We start from the raw sequence: 15,816 nt of genomic DNA, 5'->3' as shown, positions 1-15,816 counted from the left end.
TGTTTTTGTTGACTTTTTGGAGTACCTATAATCTCCTTGACCATATCTCTCAAATGATGCATTTATGGCCTTGGCTTGTGAGAGACAAAGTTGTAGAGAATCCAATTTCCTTCAAAATAGGCTTTTTTTGGGAAATTTTTGATAATCCATGTGAAAGTTATAGCCGGTCAAAGTTGAGTTGATTTTCTATTTTAAAAACCCTAACTTGAACCTTTTCTTTGTTCATTTCCTGAGTTTTTATTACCGGATCATGATCAACCTTTGACCAAATGATGGATATCACTTCAAATACTTGATGTTGACCAAAAGTCAGGAGTTTTGACTTACTTTGACTATAGTTGACTTTTAGGTCAAACTAGTCGACTGTGGATCACCTGAACATTTGAATGAGAAATCCTTGGGATTGAAGCTTGATAATTGACATGGAGATACCTTGAGACATATGAGACACCTTGTGATCCATTTGAGGCCTTAGAGATTCAAATTCTTTCAATGAAGTGCAAACCCTAGCTTGAGGAACCTTTGATTAGGAGAGAGTGACTTGAGAAAACCCTTGAACCTTGAGTTATTGAAGATGAACTGAGGAGGGCAAATTTTGGGGTATGACATATAGGCTTATATTTCCAATTCATATCTTCTAATTTGTTAATGAATGATCTGATATATTCTGATATACTACAATTTCGTCCCTTAACTTTCCATAAGATTTCCATTAAGTCCCTTAACATTATAATTGGTTGCACATTGGTTTATTAACTATTTTGATTCGTAATAATAAGGTCCCTTTAGCTGCTTGTTTCATAGGTTACATTTTGTTCCAACATTTATACCAGTTATGTATCAGTGTTAAAACAGAAAATAATGAACAAACATTACTAATGTGTTACAACATACAATATCATTCTTCATTAAACCAACATAAGAGTACATTCATAATGTGATAACAGAGCATTGAATTGCCATAATCATAATTAAAATATATTGTTACAAACACAAGGTTCAACCCTAAGCTCAACATCCCAACCACAATGGAATTTTGAACCATCTTCTTGTGTAGACAACCTCATCCTTCAATTTCAAAATTTTCTTCTTCTGCCTTTCAATTTTCAAGTCCCTTTCACCAACAAATTCATCACTTAACCACTTGAAGAAATTACAGCCCTTATCCATGTGATTTCTTTAATTTCTACAAACCCAAAATTTTCTCCCATAATTGACACTGTTCATATCACTAACAATATGAAGAACACTTTCATCTTGGCAAAAACACTCCATTATCTTGTTTCTACGAAATACATATCCAGATATACCAAAGCTTTGGTTGTTTGATATTGAAGCACTGCTTGCATTCTTTGACATTGAAGCACTGATAGAAGATGGTAATTTAAGCATAATTTGGAGAAGAAGATGGAACACGATGGAAGATGGAAGAACAGGAAGTCACCGATAAATGGAAGATGGATGAATAGTGAAAATAAAGGAAGATGAAAAATAGGAAGCCACGAATCCTAGAGCGGTTAATAACACAACAACTTATTGTTCACTGCACTGTTTGCAAACCTGACATGCCACCTCAGCCATAGTTAACGTTTTTTCACCCAAACTAACGGAAGAGACCAAATAGTTTAACGGAAATGAAGTTAAGGGACCACTACATAACATTTTTTAATTAGGGGACCAAAGCTTCGCTAAAAGTTAAGGGACCTATAGACTAATTATGATTTTATTTTATGATTTGACTTTTTGGTTGACATATGTGTCTCTCTATGTATAGATTTTAAAATTCAAAATGGCCTAATATACAATATTCTTAAGATTTACTGAACAAACGAATTAGAATCAATAGTTTTTACATTTCAATTATTCGAACAATTAGATCACGCTTTTCTTTCAACTGGGGCGATTTAAAATAATTTATCTATAATCCAAAGATTTTACCGGTTTGAATTTTAAAACATTACTTATGTCTACAAAGCAGACAATTCCTTGTTTACTAAGGGAGATTGAGTGAACGGTTAGAGACCAATTTCTAATTCCTTGTTAACCTTTTTGTACCAAACCAAGTAAATATAAACACTATCACCATGGCAAGCAGAAGCTCATTAAAAAGTTTTCTTATGACATATACATGAGCAAGTAAACAAGTTTTAATTGTTATAGGCACTTGTTAGCCTAACAATTGGATAATGCTTGCACAAAGTAGTCATGAAAAACAGAAGGAAGCTTTTGAGGTTCCTTTTATTTACCCTCTTCTGCAGCATACAGAGCTTTGATTTCTTCGATATCGTCATAGCTACCAAGAAATATTGGAGATCGTTCATGAAGTTTTGTTGGAATTAAATCAAGTGCCTGGTAATATACAAGATTTATCAGCTCATTGTCAAATAACTCTTTCATCATACTTCTAAAGTAAAACAACAGTCATATATCTGAGCAAGAAAAAACATGTATAAATTTCACAAGTTCGATTAAATTTATGTGGAACTTATAGCAGATATATTACCCTTTCCTTGCCGGTGAAAGACTGTCCTCCGGCCTGTTCCAACAAGAAGGACATTGGGAAGACTTCATACAATACTCTGCATAAGATAGGTCAAAATAAGCCATATTAGTTTTTAAAAATTAGACTTAATAAAAATTATATTAGCTTAAACTGAGGTTGAATTTGACTTACCGAAGTTTACCAGTTGGACTCTTTTTATCAGCAGGGTACAAAAAGACACCTCCATAAAGCAGTGTGCGATGAACATCAGCTACCATGCTGTTTTAGGTACAAAAATGATATAAGTTGAAATAAGATGTTCAAATTTATAAACTATTTTTGCAGAAGACTCAAAGATAATTCAACTTAAATTCTGTTACTATAAAGTATTTATGTAGGACAAACTAAGACAAATATAGGTTACATTGGTTCAAATTGAACTGGATTTGGATTCCTTCAACAAGCTCTTGGGTTCGAGTTTTGTGGATTTAAAAAATGTGGATGGGAAGGGAAATGAAAACTTCACTAAAGATGGTTAATCGGTCGACAAAGATTAGTCATCACTAAAGGTGGTCAGTCAGATTCCTCGACAAATATTAGTCATTAGTAAAAGTGGTCAGTCAAGTTCCTTGCCGGAGATTAGTCATCAATAAAGATAGTCATTCAAATTCCAGGGGAGAGAGATTAGTCATCAGTAAAGGTGGTCAGTCAAATTCCTCGACAAAGATTAGTCATCAATAAAGGTGGTCAGTCAAATTCCTCGACAAAGATTAGTCATCAATAAAGGTGGTCAGTCAGATTCCTCAACAGAGATTATTAATCAATAAAGGTGGTCAATCACATTCCTCGATAGAGATTAGTCATCAAGTTGATTTCATGGTGGCAATTGTATAAGTGCATGTTTGAATTGACGGTGAGTATGGCAAAATCACTGCAAGTCCATGCGATTTTGGGCTAAAGCTACACTTCAAAGCTTCAACAAAATCATGCCAAGTAATTTTGACAAACTCACTAAAGCCAAACAAACACTATGAAGAGGATTAAAACAAGTAAAGCAAGCAAAATTAGACTCCTTCAAGGGTTGAGAATATGTGATACCTTCCAATATATCTTAGAGACTTTGCTGATGAACCATCTGTGGGAAACTTGCATTTCTGCACATAACTGAAGTAACAAAATGAATCACAATATTGTCAAAATTTTCACTTTAGTGCTTGAAAACATTTTAATATTACTGAACGCATACGTACGCGGCAGTAGGGCCATCCCAGTTCTTGGCATTCCCCTCATTCACTGAATAAATCTTGCCTTTCCTTGGGATCTGTGCAGAGAGCCACACATCAAACCATTAACACAAATAGTGGAGATATATAGGTTGCATCAATCATCTTTCTTTATTCAGATTGAATCATGTTAGTAGTTATTAAATATTATCCAACATTTGGCAGTTGCTGAGAAGTCAATTAACGAAACAATTTATGATCGATCACTTTGATAGGTGGTCCATCATAAGAGAGAGACCTAAATGGCGCCGATTCAAACAAAATAAGGGAAAATGAATGTGTGCCTCAGAACTCAATTCTTTTTTTCTTGTTTTTGATGAATTAGTGGCGATTAGGTCTATGTCTCAACCCTAAGGATAAAGAGGACTGCAAACTTCTACTTTCAAGAAATGCGTTGACCTTTGTTAGAGTTCTAGGTTAGTTTTAAGTACCGGTCCACCATAGACCGCCTCAAAACCATTTTAGCATATTTGTACAAGATAGTAATGCTTAATCCATCAAATTTTGAATAAAAAGAAACTTAAGAATAACAATTTATTACAGTGATCAAAAGTGAGCAGAGTAATACCTTAATGTCAGGGTGAGTTAGGATGAATTCACCGAGAGAAGGGTCAAGGGTGAAACCATTAACACCACTTCCGGTGGTTATCACAAACTGCAAATCAGTAGATCTCAAATTGTGATGGAATAATTGAGCATTGTAATTTTAAAATGAAGACATAGAAAGTCATGAGCAATGAACAAGGATACAAGTTTATGAATATTATACCGTGCAAGAGCTTCCATACATGCAATAACCAGCTGCCAACATGTTCTTCCCAGGTTGCAGGACATCGTCTATGATTGGTTCATGGTTATCTTGCATCATATAAATCCCAAAAATCTACAACATACGCAATTGACACCAGCATTACCCGGTTAAAATGGAATATAAGTTGTTCTACACGTAACAACAACAAATAAAATAGTAGAAGAAGAACAAATTTATGAAGCACCGACAAATAGTGTTCGATATCTGTAATAATTTGAAAGAATGACAATAGTTGAATGTCACTACACATGTTTGTGTTGTGCCGGTGTTGAACATTGACACATGTCGGACACCAGACACATCTTCAGTGTGAAGTGTCGGTGCTACATAAGAACAAATTGCAAGAAATTGAGTAGGGAATAGGGATCATACAGTTCCAATGGAAACACCACAATCAATGTTTGAGGAGCCATCCAATGGATCAAAAACAACACAGTACCTGAATCATAAAAAATGAAAGTCCATATTAACAAATCAGACTCCAAGATGAAAGTTAGACTTCTCCCTAGAAGGTTTTAAACTGTGAACATCATCTCGCAACCCGATGCTTTGATAACGCAAAAAATACAACTGATGCAGTCACAGTTTTATTAACAGTGCAAAAACAAAACTTCTAAAATATTAATGGCATGGTCACAATTATATTCAGTCAAAACCTTGATTAAAGAAGAATCCAGTGACTACAATGCAACCATGGCGAAATCACTACTACAATTTAAAACCTTCTTAGAGAGTATACGGAAATAACGACACTACTAAAGAAAGAGAGAGTGAACAACTTTCCACGAAGCGAAGGCTCCACAAATATTGCCTCTTCATCTTCTTCAGAAACCAAGATGCACTGTTAAAACATCATATCATCACCATAAGCCATAAAACACACTCTTCAATATACTGTAAAAATTAATTGATCACTTACTGTTCTGCCACTGCTTTTCAAAGCCTTGATGAACACATCATTGGAAAGAACATCCAGCTTCTTCTGTTCTTCACCCTTCATTCCAAACAATAAACGAACATAAGAAAAATTTACTATTGTCTCTAAATTGATAATTTTACACTAAGTTATCAGTAAAATTTGATTTGAGTAAAACTATTTAGACAAGAACTATTTCACTGCAAACTTTTAATCAAACCAAAGTTATATAATCAAGTTCTTTAAAAAAACACTTTCAGTGAAACCTGGTCCAACCACAAATTAAGTTATTTTCACTTTTGAAGATAAAAATGTCACCAACCATGTTTTTTTTGCCTGCTATTATAAATAACCTCACATATTTTATAATTAAAGTAATAGCAATAAATAAATAAATAAAATGACATATACTCATAAGTTGCTTGGAAAACACTTACCTGCACATTAGTCTCTCCAGCAAGTCCAATGAGCTTAGCAAGACCAGCCTGCGCTTATAACAAAATCTCATAATATAGTATATCAAACATTTCATTATCATCACCATCATAACTATAAATTTCAGGTGCAATCACAATTCAATTATTTCAACCTTAATGTCGCAATCAAGACTTTGAAAAATGGTGTGGTTGTGAATTAAAGTTCTTCAAATCTCTCTATCCAACCGCAATTGTAATAGCATTGGCCATATATGACTTCAAATCAACCACAACTACAATCTTCGTTGCAAATTATTTTTTATTACTATTATTTGTCTTCAAATGTTTTGATCATAGATCTAAATTGAGGTTGGTCTGCAACCAGAATTGGAACATTAATATAAAAGATTTAAAAGTCTCCCCAACAGCATCACAACAGCAACTGTGATTGCATCGGAAGGAGAGATTCGCAACTAACCACAAACAAACACAACCACAGTTTAAAACTACTTCAGATTTCTCTAACCAGAACTTTGACCATATCAAAAAGAATTTAGTGCATGTATGATATCACGGTGAGCTTGTCCGAATCATAATTAGTCAATGCTTGTGTTTGGTTCAGCGGTAAAGAAAATTGATTTTAAATGAATTGCCTCTAGTTAAGACCGAGGTGAACATATATTGGTTCTGCGGTGAATAAAATTGATTGTGAGGAAATTGATTACGTAAAATTGATTATGGTTAAAAGTGAATTGAATGTAAAGTGTTTTATGTTTGGATAGCTTTATACAAAATTGAGTTGAACAGTAAATTTAGTGGTAAAAATCACGATTAAACTCAAAAGCTACAAATTTTACCTTAAAATAGAATCAACTCATGAGGCATAACCAATTCTACTTTTGAAAAATCAAACACCTCAATTATTCTAAAATCAATTTTATACCTCTAAAATTGTTTTTGCCAAACATGCACCTTAAGCAATTTATGATTGGATAAATATATGTAAAAGTGAGTTCAACATTGAATCAATTATGAATAGCTTAATCAATTCTACTCAAGAACAACCAAACACGTCAGAATCAATTTTGCATGCTCCAAACGCAAAACCAAACACTACCGAAGTAATTTTCCAAAAATCACCGTGGCTCACAGTTAATCTGACAAATCATCCACCATAATACCTAACATGCACTCAATCAATCGTTATTCTTTCGAATCAACCGTGATACCTAACATGCACTTATTCGCTATTCTCCACAACATCAAAGATTACAACACTGCCGCAAAATAAAAAGTTGATAACAACAATATTACTATAATCGCATCAACTGCTACAAAAAATATATGAACAATAAACAAATTTGGGAGAAGAGAAAGAAAAATCGAGAGAGAACCTTGTTAACAGCGGAGCAAACGAATTTGCACCCGAGAACAATGTGACTGAGCAAGATGGTGAAATCGCCGCGTGATTCAGGGTGCTTTGATTGTTCGTTGAGAACGAAACGGGTTATGGTCATCAAATCGGTGCGTGCTGCATCGGCGCTGTGGTCCATTTCTGATTCCGATTCAGTTCAATAGTGTAACCGTTTTCAATCTGTGAATGAATGAATGAAATGAACCGCAACAGAAAGTACGTACCAAACTCGTCACTTATATATGCTTGCTTGTTTTTATTGCTATTTGTTTCTTTACCACAATAAATAAATAAATAAATAAAATAAAACTTAAAAATAACGAAAAGCTGCAACCGTTAACTTCGGCTCGAAAACAGAAATGAAAGTACAAATAAGCCACACACAGTCCAAAGAGAAAGACGAAAATCGTTATCCGACGCAACAGCCACGAATGGGGTTATTTGACCCTATGAACGCCACGTGTCATTCCATCAAGCAGATAGCCCCATCCCTTTCTCCTTCTTCTCCCATCACCCATATCTTGAACCCACCATTCTTATTCTAATCAGTTCTCACCGGGGCCGGCCCAATCAACATAGAAGCCCGTTCTAATTTTAAAAATGGGCCCAAATTTAAAATATAACTACAACTATAATAATTAAAAAAGACACACAAAAATTATATTTATGTATTAATCAATAATATGTGGTGATTATAATTATTTTGAGTTTTGATCTATCTCAATTTTCGTATGTATTGAATTTTTATTATAGCATTTTTTTATTTATTAGATTTTTATTATAACATTTTATTTATTTCGATTAATATTTATGAAAAAAAATAGACCTTTTAAAAATTTGAGGCCTCCCAAAATTTGGGGCCCTGTACTGTAGCACTTCCTGCACATGCACAGGACCGGCCCTGGTTCTCACATACTGCTCTCTCGATATATTTATTCCTCCATTCAATTATATTTTATTAAAATTATAAAAAGTGTGAGAAATAATCGCATATTAGATAAAAAGGTGGTGACCTAGCATTTAACATTTATAAGTGATTCATCTATTATATTAAAATTTGGAAAATGCTTATCAGTAAGAAAGTGGAAAAACAAGAAATGCAAGAATAAATTACAATCATTCATTATCACCACACCCTATGATCTCTATTAAAAAGGAAGTTAAATTTAAAATTAATTTAAAATTTACCACTAAAATCGTGACACATACTTATTCTTGCATTTCTTCTTCAAATTGCTTCGTACTAAATAGCAATACTCTTAAAATTTTAGGTAGATAAATAATGTGTCTCCCACGAACATTTACCTTACTCAAAGGAAATTTGCACGAAATAAGAAGGTTACTAGCTGGACCCAAACCACGCTGCAACTAGAAATACCCATGCAATTTAACTTATGTTTTTTCCTTAAACAAAATAACAATAAATATTATTAATTTATATACAACTTTGAATTAATAATTGCAAATCAATTAATTTTTGTATAATTATATGACATAGGTAATTTTTAGATTTTACATTTAATCTCAATAACGATAATAACAACAAAAGAAAATATTAATAGATACCATAAAAAAATAATTGATATTAATTATATGAATGTTTTATTTAATATCTATAAGTTTGTATTTATAGATACAACTAGTGAAAAATATAGTTCTTCATATTTTATTGATGTTTAAAGTAGTATACTATAAAATAATTTTATACTATTAATTAATTGAGATTCATCAATGAGACATGTCACAAAATTTTTTCAAAAATAACAATATGACTGGACACATTGACATTATAAAATTATTTTATTGACGTGCATATTTTTTTCTCTACGTACTTTATTTATGAAAAATGCTTATTAGTAAAAAAATAATGCAAGAATACATCCCAACTATCCAATTATCACCACAACCTTTATGATTTCTATTAAAAAGAAAGTTAAATTTAAAATTCACCATTAAAATAATGACACATATTCATTATTGTATTTCTCCTTCAAATTACTTGCTCATAAAAATAAGAGCAATGCTATTTGACGCGAAAAAATTATTCACAAAAGCATCACAAATTAGTGCCCAGCCATAGTTATTTGCAGAAAAACATGGGAATTGCAATTCTTATTTTTATTATTGAAACAATAGTATATTTTAATAAGGTAGGATCATTATTTCTGGTTCTTTTAAATTAAAATCAAGAGAGAAATTATAAAATTTAATGAACAGCATATTACCACCTCATTCGCTTGATTTCAACGAACTCCACTCTCGTACCATATATCATTATCCTATTTTTTCGTCTCAAAACATGTAAGTTTTTGTATACTGATTAAAAAATATAATAATATTGTCATAGCACTTTTAGAGCAACTTCAATAGTGCTATTTAATTTTGGATTCTTTCTGGAATCTATTAAGGCTATATCATTTTTAAGCAACTCATGTAATTTTCATTTCAATTGTGCAACTCTAAAGAATTCATATTAAATCTCACAACTTTATTTAAATACTAATATTTCATTCATATTAAATAAAATTTAATTTAAAATAATAATTTAAATTATATAAACTAAAATTAATATAAAATAAATAAAATTCAAATTAAACTTAAAATTTAAAATAATAATCAAAATTAATCTCAAATACATGACATATAATTAAAAACAATAAAAAAAATAACATCCCATAATTAATCAAATTTAAATTTCATCATCTTCGTATCCAAAACGTTCCTAAATATGCTCAACTAGATCTCCTTGAAGTTGGCGATGAACTTATTTTCATGAAGACTTGCTCTTCTTTGTAGTCTTGTTGCAAGATTCGGATGAAGACCGTTAAATGTTTCAGTTGTTGAGTTGGTGTTATCTACATTATCATAAGAGTAATCAAAATCACCTCCATATGTGTGTCGTTCGACTTCAATAATCATATTGTGCAATATGATGCAAGCATACATGGTATGCTTGAGAGTTTCCATGTGCCATGCACACGTTGGGCCATATATAATTGCAAATCGAGATTGAAGCACTCTAAATGCCCGTTCCACTTCCTTCCTAGCTGATTCTTAATGTTTTGCAAATAGTTTTCTCTCTTCTCCCTGCGGCATTGAAATGATCTTGACAAATATAACCCACTCAGGATATATACCATCTGCTAAATAATACCTCATATTATACGGTGTCTTATTAATTACATATTGCACAGCAGGAGCATGCCCTTCCAAAACTTCGTTAAACACGTTGGACTGGTTTGGCACATTCATGTCGTTGCTTGAACCTGAAATACCAAAAAAATGCATGTCAAATCCATAAGTCTTGTGATGCCACTGCTTCAAGCATGATTATGGGATTTCCATGATTACCTCGACAAAATTGTCCTTTCCATGCAACATGATAATTTTTTCAATCTCAGTGCATACAATCAATGGAACCCAACATACCTGGAAAGCCACGTGATTCTCCCATTTGTAAAAGATGTTCAACATCAGTGGTGTTTGGCTTTCTCAGATATTCGGCCCCGAATACATCATTTACGCCCCTAACAAATCTTTCTAAGCACTCAACTAAATTGCTTTCACCGATTCGAACATACTCGTCTACAATGTCAGCGGGAGACCCATATGCCAACATACGAATAGCAGATATGCATTTCTACAATGGTGAAAGACTCATTTTACTAGTTGCATCGGCCCTCATTTGAAAATATGCATCATGATTTCCAAGGGCATCTACTATTCGAAGAAAGACATGCCTATGCATTCTGATTCTTCTTCAAAATTGAACATCTGTGTATACTGGATCCTCGGAGACTAGAGGAACTTCCAGATTGACATTCCTTCTGACATTAGTAACTCTTCATCAATATTGTCCATAAATTCTTCTTCGATCAAGTCCCAAAAGAGAACATCTGAATTGTCTGAATCCATTAAAGTGGGTGAAGAATGAGAGAAGAATGAGAGAAGAATGAGAGAGGAATAAGAGAAGAATGAGTGAATAATGAGAGAATAATGAGATAAGAATTATTGAGATTTTGCAGGTAACTGAATTATTGAGTGAAGGTTTCAATGGATTTTGGAGGAGAGCTTGGCTTCAGATTTTTGCAGCATAACGATACTTATTTTTCTCTTCCTTAATTATGAACTGAGGTGTTGAATTTATAGTGGAGTTACGTGAAAATTTGAGAGGGAATTTTGAGGGAAAAGCGTGTGAAAAGGTTGTTGAATCTGGGAAAATTTGAACGCTGATCCATGTGAAGCATGAGAAGGATTTTGAGCCCTTGATAAGAGAAGGATGTTTGGTGTGGATTGATTGAGAAAATTCTGTCTTGAAATTCAATTGAAATGCATGCTAAAATGTAATATGAATTTTGTTTGCTGTGTGAGGCTTCTGATCCGTGTATAGGAATGTGAATTCCTTTGCTTGTGTGGACCCAACTGATTTCTCCATCATCTACTAAGTGGACATAATAACATAACAAAAATACTAATATTGCAAATAAGAAATAGATTAAGAAGATTTTATACTAAAAATTGATTTTAATGTCAACAATAATTCAACTTTCTTTTTGACAGACAATAACAATAATTCAACTTAAAAAACTGAAATAAAATTGAATCTAAAATCAATGGTTAATATCAAATCTGACTAAAAAAACAAAAAAGAAATTAAATGCATATTATTATTTATTTATTTTGATATTTTTGACTAATAGAAACTAAATTGACCATAAACTAAAAATAAAATCGAAACTTTAAACCTGAAATAGACTTGAATCTTCGACCTTGGATTGTGGGATGTTGACTTTGGGTGAAACTGTTTCGAATCATCTCGCACATCTTGATTTTCTCAGTTCAGTCCCTGTCTTACACAATAAAAGAGAAACAAGACTTATTTTTTGAATTTTGATTAATGGTTAGTGAAGCATAATATCTATAAATAAATAGAAATACAAACAAAGAGGTGCCTGGTGATTCTCCTGTAGATGAGATCAAAATGAGAGAGGCACAAGAGAACCTCGCACATGATCTTGATGTGATTTAAATAGAGCCTGAGATATTGGATCTTAGGGTCAAAATTTAGGGTGACAACGGGCAAGCCCACCAAGTGAAAATGAGCATAAAATTCATGCCCGCCCCGCCAAGATGACGGGTTTGCGGGAGGTGAATTTGCCTGTCCATTTTTTTTATTTATATTTTTTCATTTTTTCAATAGATTAATAGGCTTTTTTACCTTTCTTATTTACAAATAAATGTATAAAATAAAACCATCAAGAATTGAAATTACTAGAATAAACTAAAAAAGGCAGACTTAAAGCGAGATGGGCTGGACGAATAAGCAAGACGGACGACGGACTTTGGCGGGTCTAAAATCTCAATCCAACCCACCATTTTATGATGGGTGCACGGGCCGACCCGACGGGCCATGCCCGTTTACCACCCCTACCGCTCACATTTATATAAGCAGCAAAAATTATTTTCACAATTATTAAGAAATTCAATCAAATATAGTTAATTTTTTAGACTTTCTACAAAAACATTGATTACAACATTAAATAATTTATTAATAATTGATCTTTGCTTATAATAGTGATCAAGAATTAAAACATTTTTTAAGCTTATAAAATTGACCGAAAGGTGTATGATTTCTTTTAAAAAAATTAATTATGTAAACTTTAATGTTATAGTTAGTTTCAAATTCTCGTTTATTGATTTTTTTTGTTACAAAGAGGGCCAAAGCCCGAAAGAAGAAAACGCCTACACTGAAATGACTCTAGAAAAAGCAGTACCCTTCCTATCCAACTCTGCGGATTGTTTAAAACAATCTGGGATAGTGTCGAAAAACTCTAAGTCTTCATCTCTATCAACACCACTACGGGCGAGGGCATTCGCGCACTGATTAAACTCTCTAAAATTATGGGACACCTTAACTTCCTCAAAAACCTCCAACAACTTATAGATTTGAAGAAGAAGGTTATATACATCCACATTTGTTAACCGTCTTACTATCAACACATGAGCAATTGAACTAGAATCAATACACAGTTCTAACTTCTTTATGCCCAACTTCCTGGCCAAATTTAGGCCTTCAAGAATCCCCCACAGTTCAGCTCTAAATGCACTACACGTGCCAATGTATTTAGAAAAACCACCCTTACTTTTACCATACCTATCATGAATAATCCCACCACAACCGGCTTCCTCATTCTTCCTGCTAGCGCCATCCGTATTCAACTTCACCCAATTCTCACTAGGTGGTTCCCACCTGAAGTTAACTTCATTATTCCCCACACCAGATGCTATATTGCAATTGTTGGTTGTTGCACCATAGTGCTCCATTTGCTGCATAATTTGCTTCACTGGAAATAAAGGCCTATGATAGAATTCATCGTGAATCTCCTTGTTTCTCCACATCCAAATGTTATGGCAGCCCACTGCCCAAAAATTACTCCACTCTCCTTTAGCGTTAACGTTTAATTATATCCAACCATCCAAATCTAGCTTGAAAAAATCACCTACCATGCTGCTAGGAAGTAGGAACCATGTTCCTCCAAATACGTGTTGCTTGTTGGCAATCACGAACCATATGCAGCGTTGTCTCCATCGAGCTTCCACAAAGGTTGCACAATGCACTCCCTAGACTTCTTCTACTTTTCTGGAAATTCGTCCAAAGCCTGTTGTGCGCTAACAGCCAAATAAAACTCCGCACTCTTTCTTGCACCTTCATTTTCCAAATCAATTTCCAACGGGTGTTATCCACTGTATCTTCATGATTAGCTAGCTCCAGATACATTCCTTTGACAGAATATGCATAATCTGAGTTTAGTGGCTGCAGCGCTTTGATCTGCTTCTGAATTTCAACCGGCAACCACGAGTTTAGAATGTCCCAGTTCCAATCCCCTGTCTACTTCACAATGTCCTTGAATTTAGCATTTTGAAGAGCTACCGGTATATTAAGGTTCAAATCTTGAATGATAATTCTATTACCTATCCAACAATCTTCCCACACATTGATGGTCTCACCATTACCTATACTCCAAGTTTCATGCTTAGCAATTTTATTCCAAGTTTTGAGGATGTCTTTCCAAAACTTAGAACAGTTCTCATGTCTGCTATAATCTTGTAAACTAGTCATTTTGTATTTGCTTCTAAGCATTTGAAACCACAATTCATCCTCATTATTTTGAAGTTGCCACACCAGTTTACCCATGTAAGCATGGTTCATTTTGTCAAGTCTTCTAATATGGGAAAAGTCAATAAAGTTTAAATAATAGAGATAAATGTTATATTTGGATATTGAGATATAAAATTATTATTATTATTTTGAGATAAAATGTAAATTAAATATTTTTATGAGATAAATAAGAATATATAAAATAGTCTAATAAATAAACATTGATATATTTTGAATCTTGAGGTCTCAATTTTTAAGGATAAGCTGAGGAGTATATTTCTCTGAGCGGTAGCCAAAAAAATCAGTTTGAAGTTTGCTTCTTGGAGAGGATCTCTGCTATTTTTTGCGGGTAGAGTTGAATTGGCTAAATCTTCGATTCTTAGTATGCTCACTCACTCGATGATGATTTAGGCGTAGCCGGTTTCCTTGATTAGACGTATTGAGAAGGCAACTCGTAACGTCATCTGGAGTGGGGACGTGGCGAAAAGTAAAATGGTTACAGTGGCTTGGAAAAGTGTTTGTAAGCCTCAGTTGGAAGGAGGGCTAGGCATTTGATCTTTGGTCTAATTAAATAAGGCTTCTAATTTAAAGCTTGACCGTGATATCTTTAACTCTAACGAGTCTTGGGCCTCCCTCCTTAGGAGTCGAGCATTGAGAAAGCACCAAGTCATCAACCATCACATTTTATCCTCAATTTGGTCTAATATCAAAACCAAAATGTTGACCATTTGTGACAACTCTTCTTGGCTGCTGAGAAATGGTGATATGATTAAATTCTGGACAGATCGGTGGTGTGGTGATCCGCTTCATCTTGCCTTACAAATTCTGATCCTTTGTTGGTCCCGGTTTATGATTCTTTGAAGGTTAGTAATTTTATTCTTGATCAAAAGTGGGATTTCTCTAATGCTACAGGTGTTATCCTAGATTTAATTCAGAATCGTATTAGGAATTGTCACATTCCTTTTGACCATCGGCCAGACAAACGAATTTGGATTCATACTTATTCAGGTGATCTTTCCCTTAAAGAGGCCTATGAGTTTAAGTGAACTCCATGCGTTCACTTGGATTGGTGGAGTTGGATTTGGGCGAAATCTATTCCGCCGTCTAAATCCTTTATGGTTTGGAGGATGTTTTTGAATAAAATTTCCACTGACGATCAACTCAAGCGGAGAAGTTTCTCTTTTCCCTCAATCTGTAGTTTGTGTTGTGTAGAAGAAGAGAGTTCTTCTCATTTGTTTTTTGTTTGTCCTTTTGCTTCTCATATTTGGAAGTGGCTACTTCCTTTCTTGTGCATTAATTCTCTCTTTGTTGGGAAGATATCTAGTGCATTTGCAA

General features: G+C 33.6%; 1 protein-coding gene across 1 annotated transcript; it reads right to left on the bottom strand.

The window, feature by feature from the left end:
• Window positions 1–2,099: 2,099 nt before the first annotated feature.
• LOC131653042 (fructose-1,6-bisphosphatase, cytosolic) lies at window positions 2,100–7,674 on the bottom strand. The gene is made up of 12 exons (XM_058923076.1): window positions 7,303–7,674; window positions 5,930–5,977; window positions 5,496–5,570; window positions 5,356–5,417; window positions 4,949–5,015; window positions 4,535–4,648; window positions 4,334–4,420; window positions 3,733–3,803; window positions 3,581–3,646; window positions 2,675–2,761; window positions 2,504–2,579; window positions 2,100–2,349 (listed from the first exon to the last, which is right to left on the bottom strand). The coding sequence occupies exons 1-12, from the start codon at window positions 7,459–7,461 to the stop codon at window positions 2,239–2,241; spliced, it is 1,023 nt and encodes a 340-aa protein (XP_058779059.1). The 5' UTR covers window positions 7,462–7,674; the 3' UTR covers window positions 2,100–2,238.
• Between the last annotated feature and the right edge of the window lie 8,142 nt (window positions 7,675–15,816).

Source organism: Vicia villosa, linkage group LG2, assembly GCF_029867415.1.
Source record: "Vicia villosa cultivar HV-30 ecotype Madison, WI linkage group LG2, Vvil1.0, whole genome shotgun sequence".
NCBI classification, from domain to species: Eukaryota; Viridiplantae; Streptophyta; class Magnoliopsida; order Fabales; family Fabaceae; genus Vicia; species Vicia villosa.
Note: the sequence above shows the minus strand (reverse complement) of the source record. Positions and strands in the feature narration are given on the sequence as shown.

What these genes read in the sequence shown, in the direction of transcription:
- LOC131653042 (XM_058923076.1), bottom strand. Translation starts at nt 7,461, where the DNA reads ATGGACCACAGCGCCGATGCAGCACGCACCGATTTGATGACCATAACC. An exon ending in TAACTCACCCTGACATTAAG is followed by an intron (nt 3,804 to 4,333) that starts GTATTACTCTGC and finishes CTCTCTGCACAG; the next exon opens with ATCCCAAGGAAAGGCAAGAT. An exon ending in TCTCTAAGATATATTGGAAG is followed by an intron (nt 2,762 to 3,580) that starts GTATCACATATT and finishes TACCTAAAACAG; the next exon opens with CATGGTAGCTGATGTTCATC.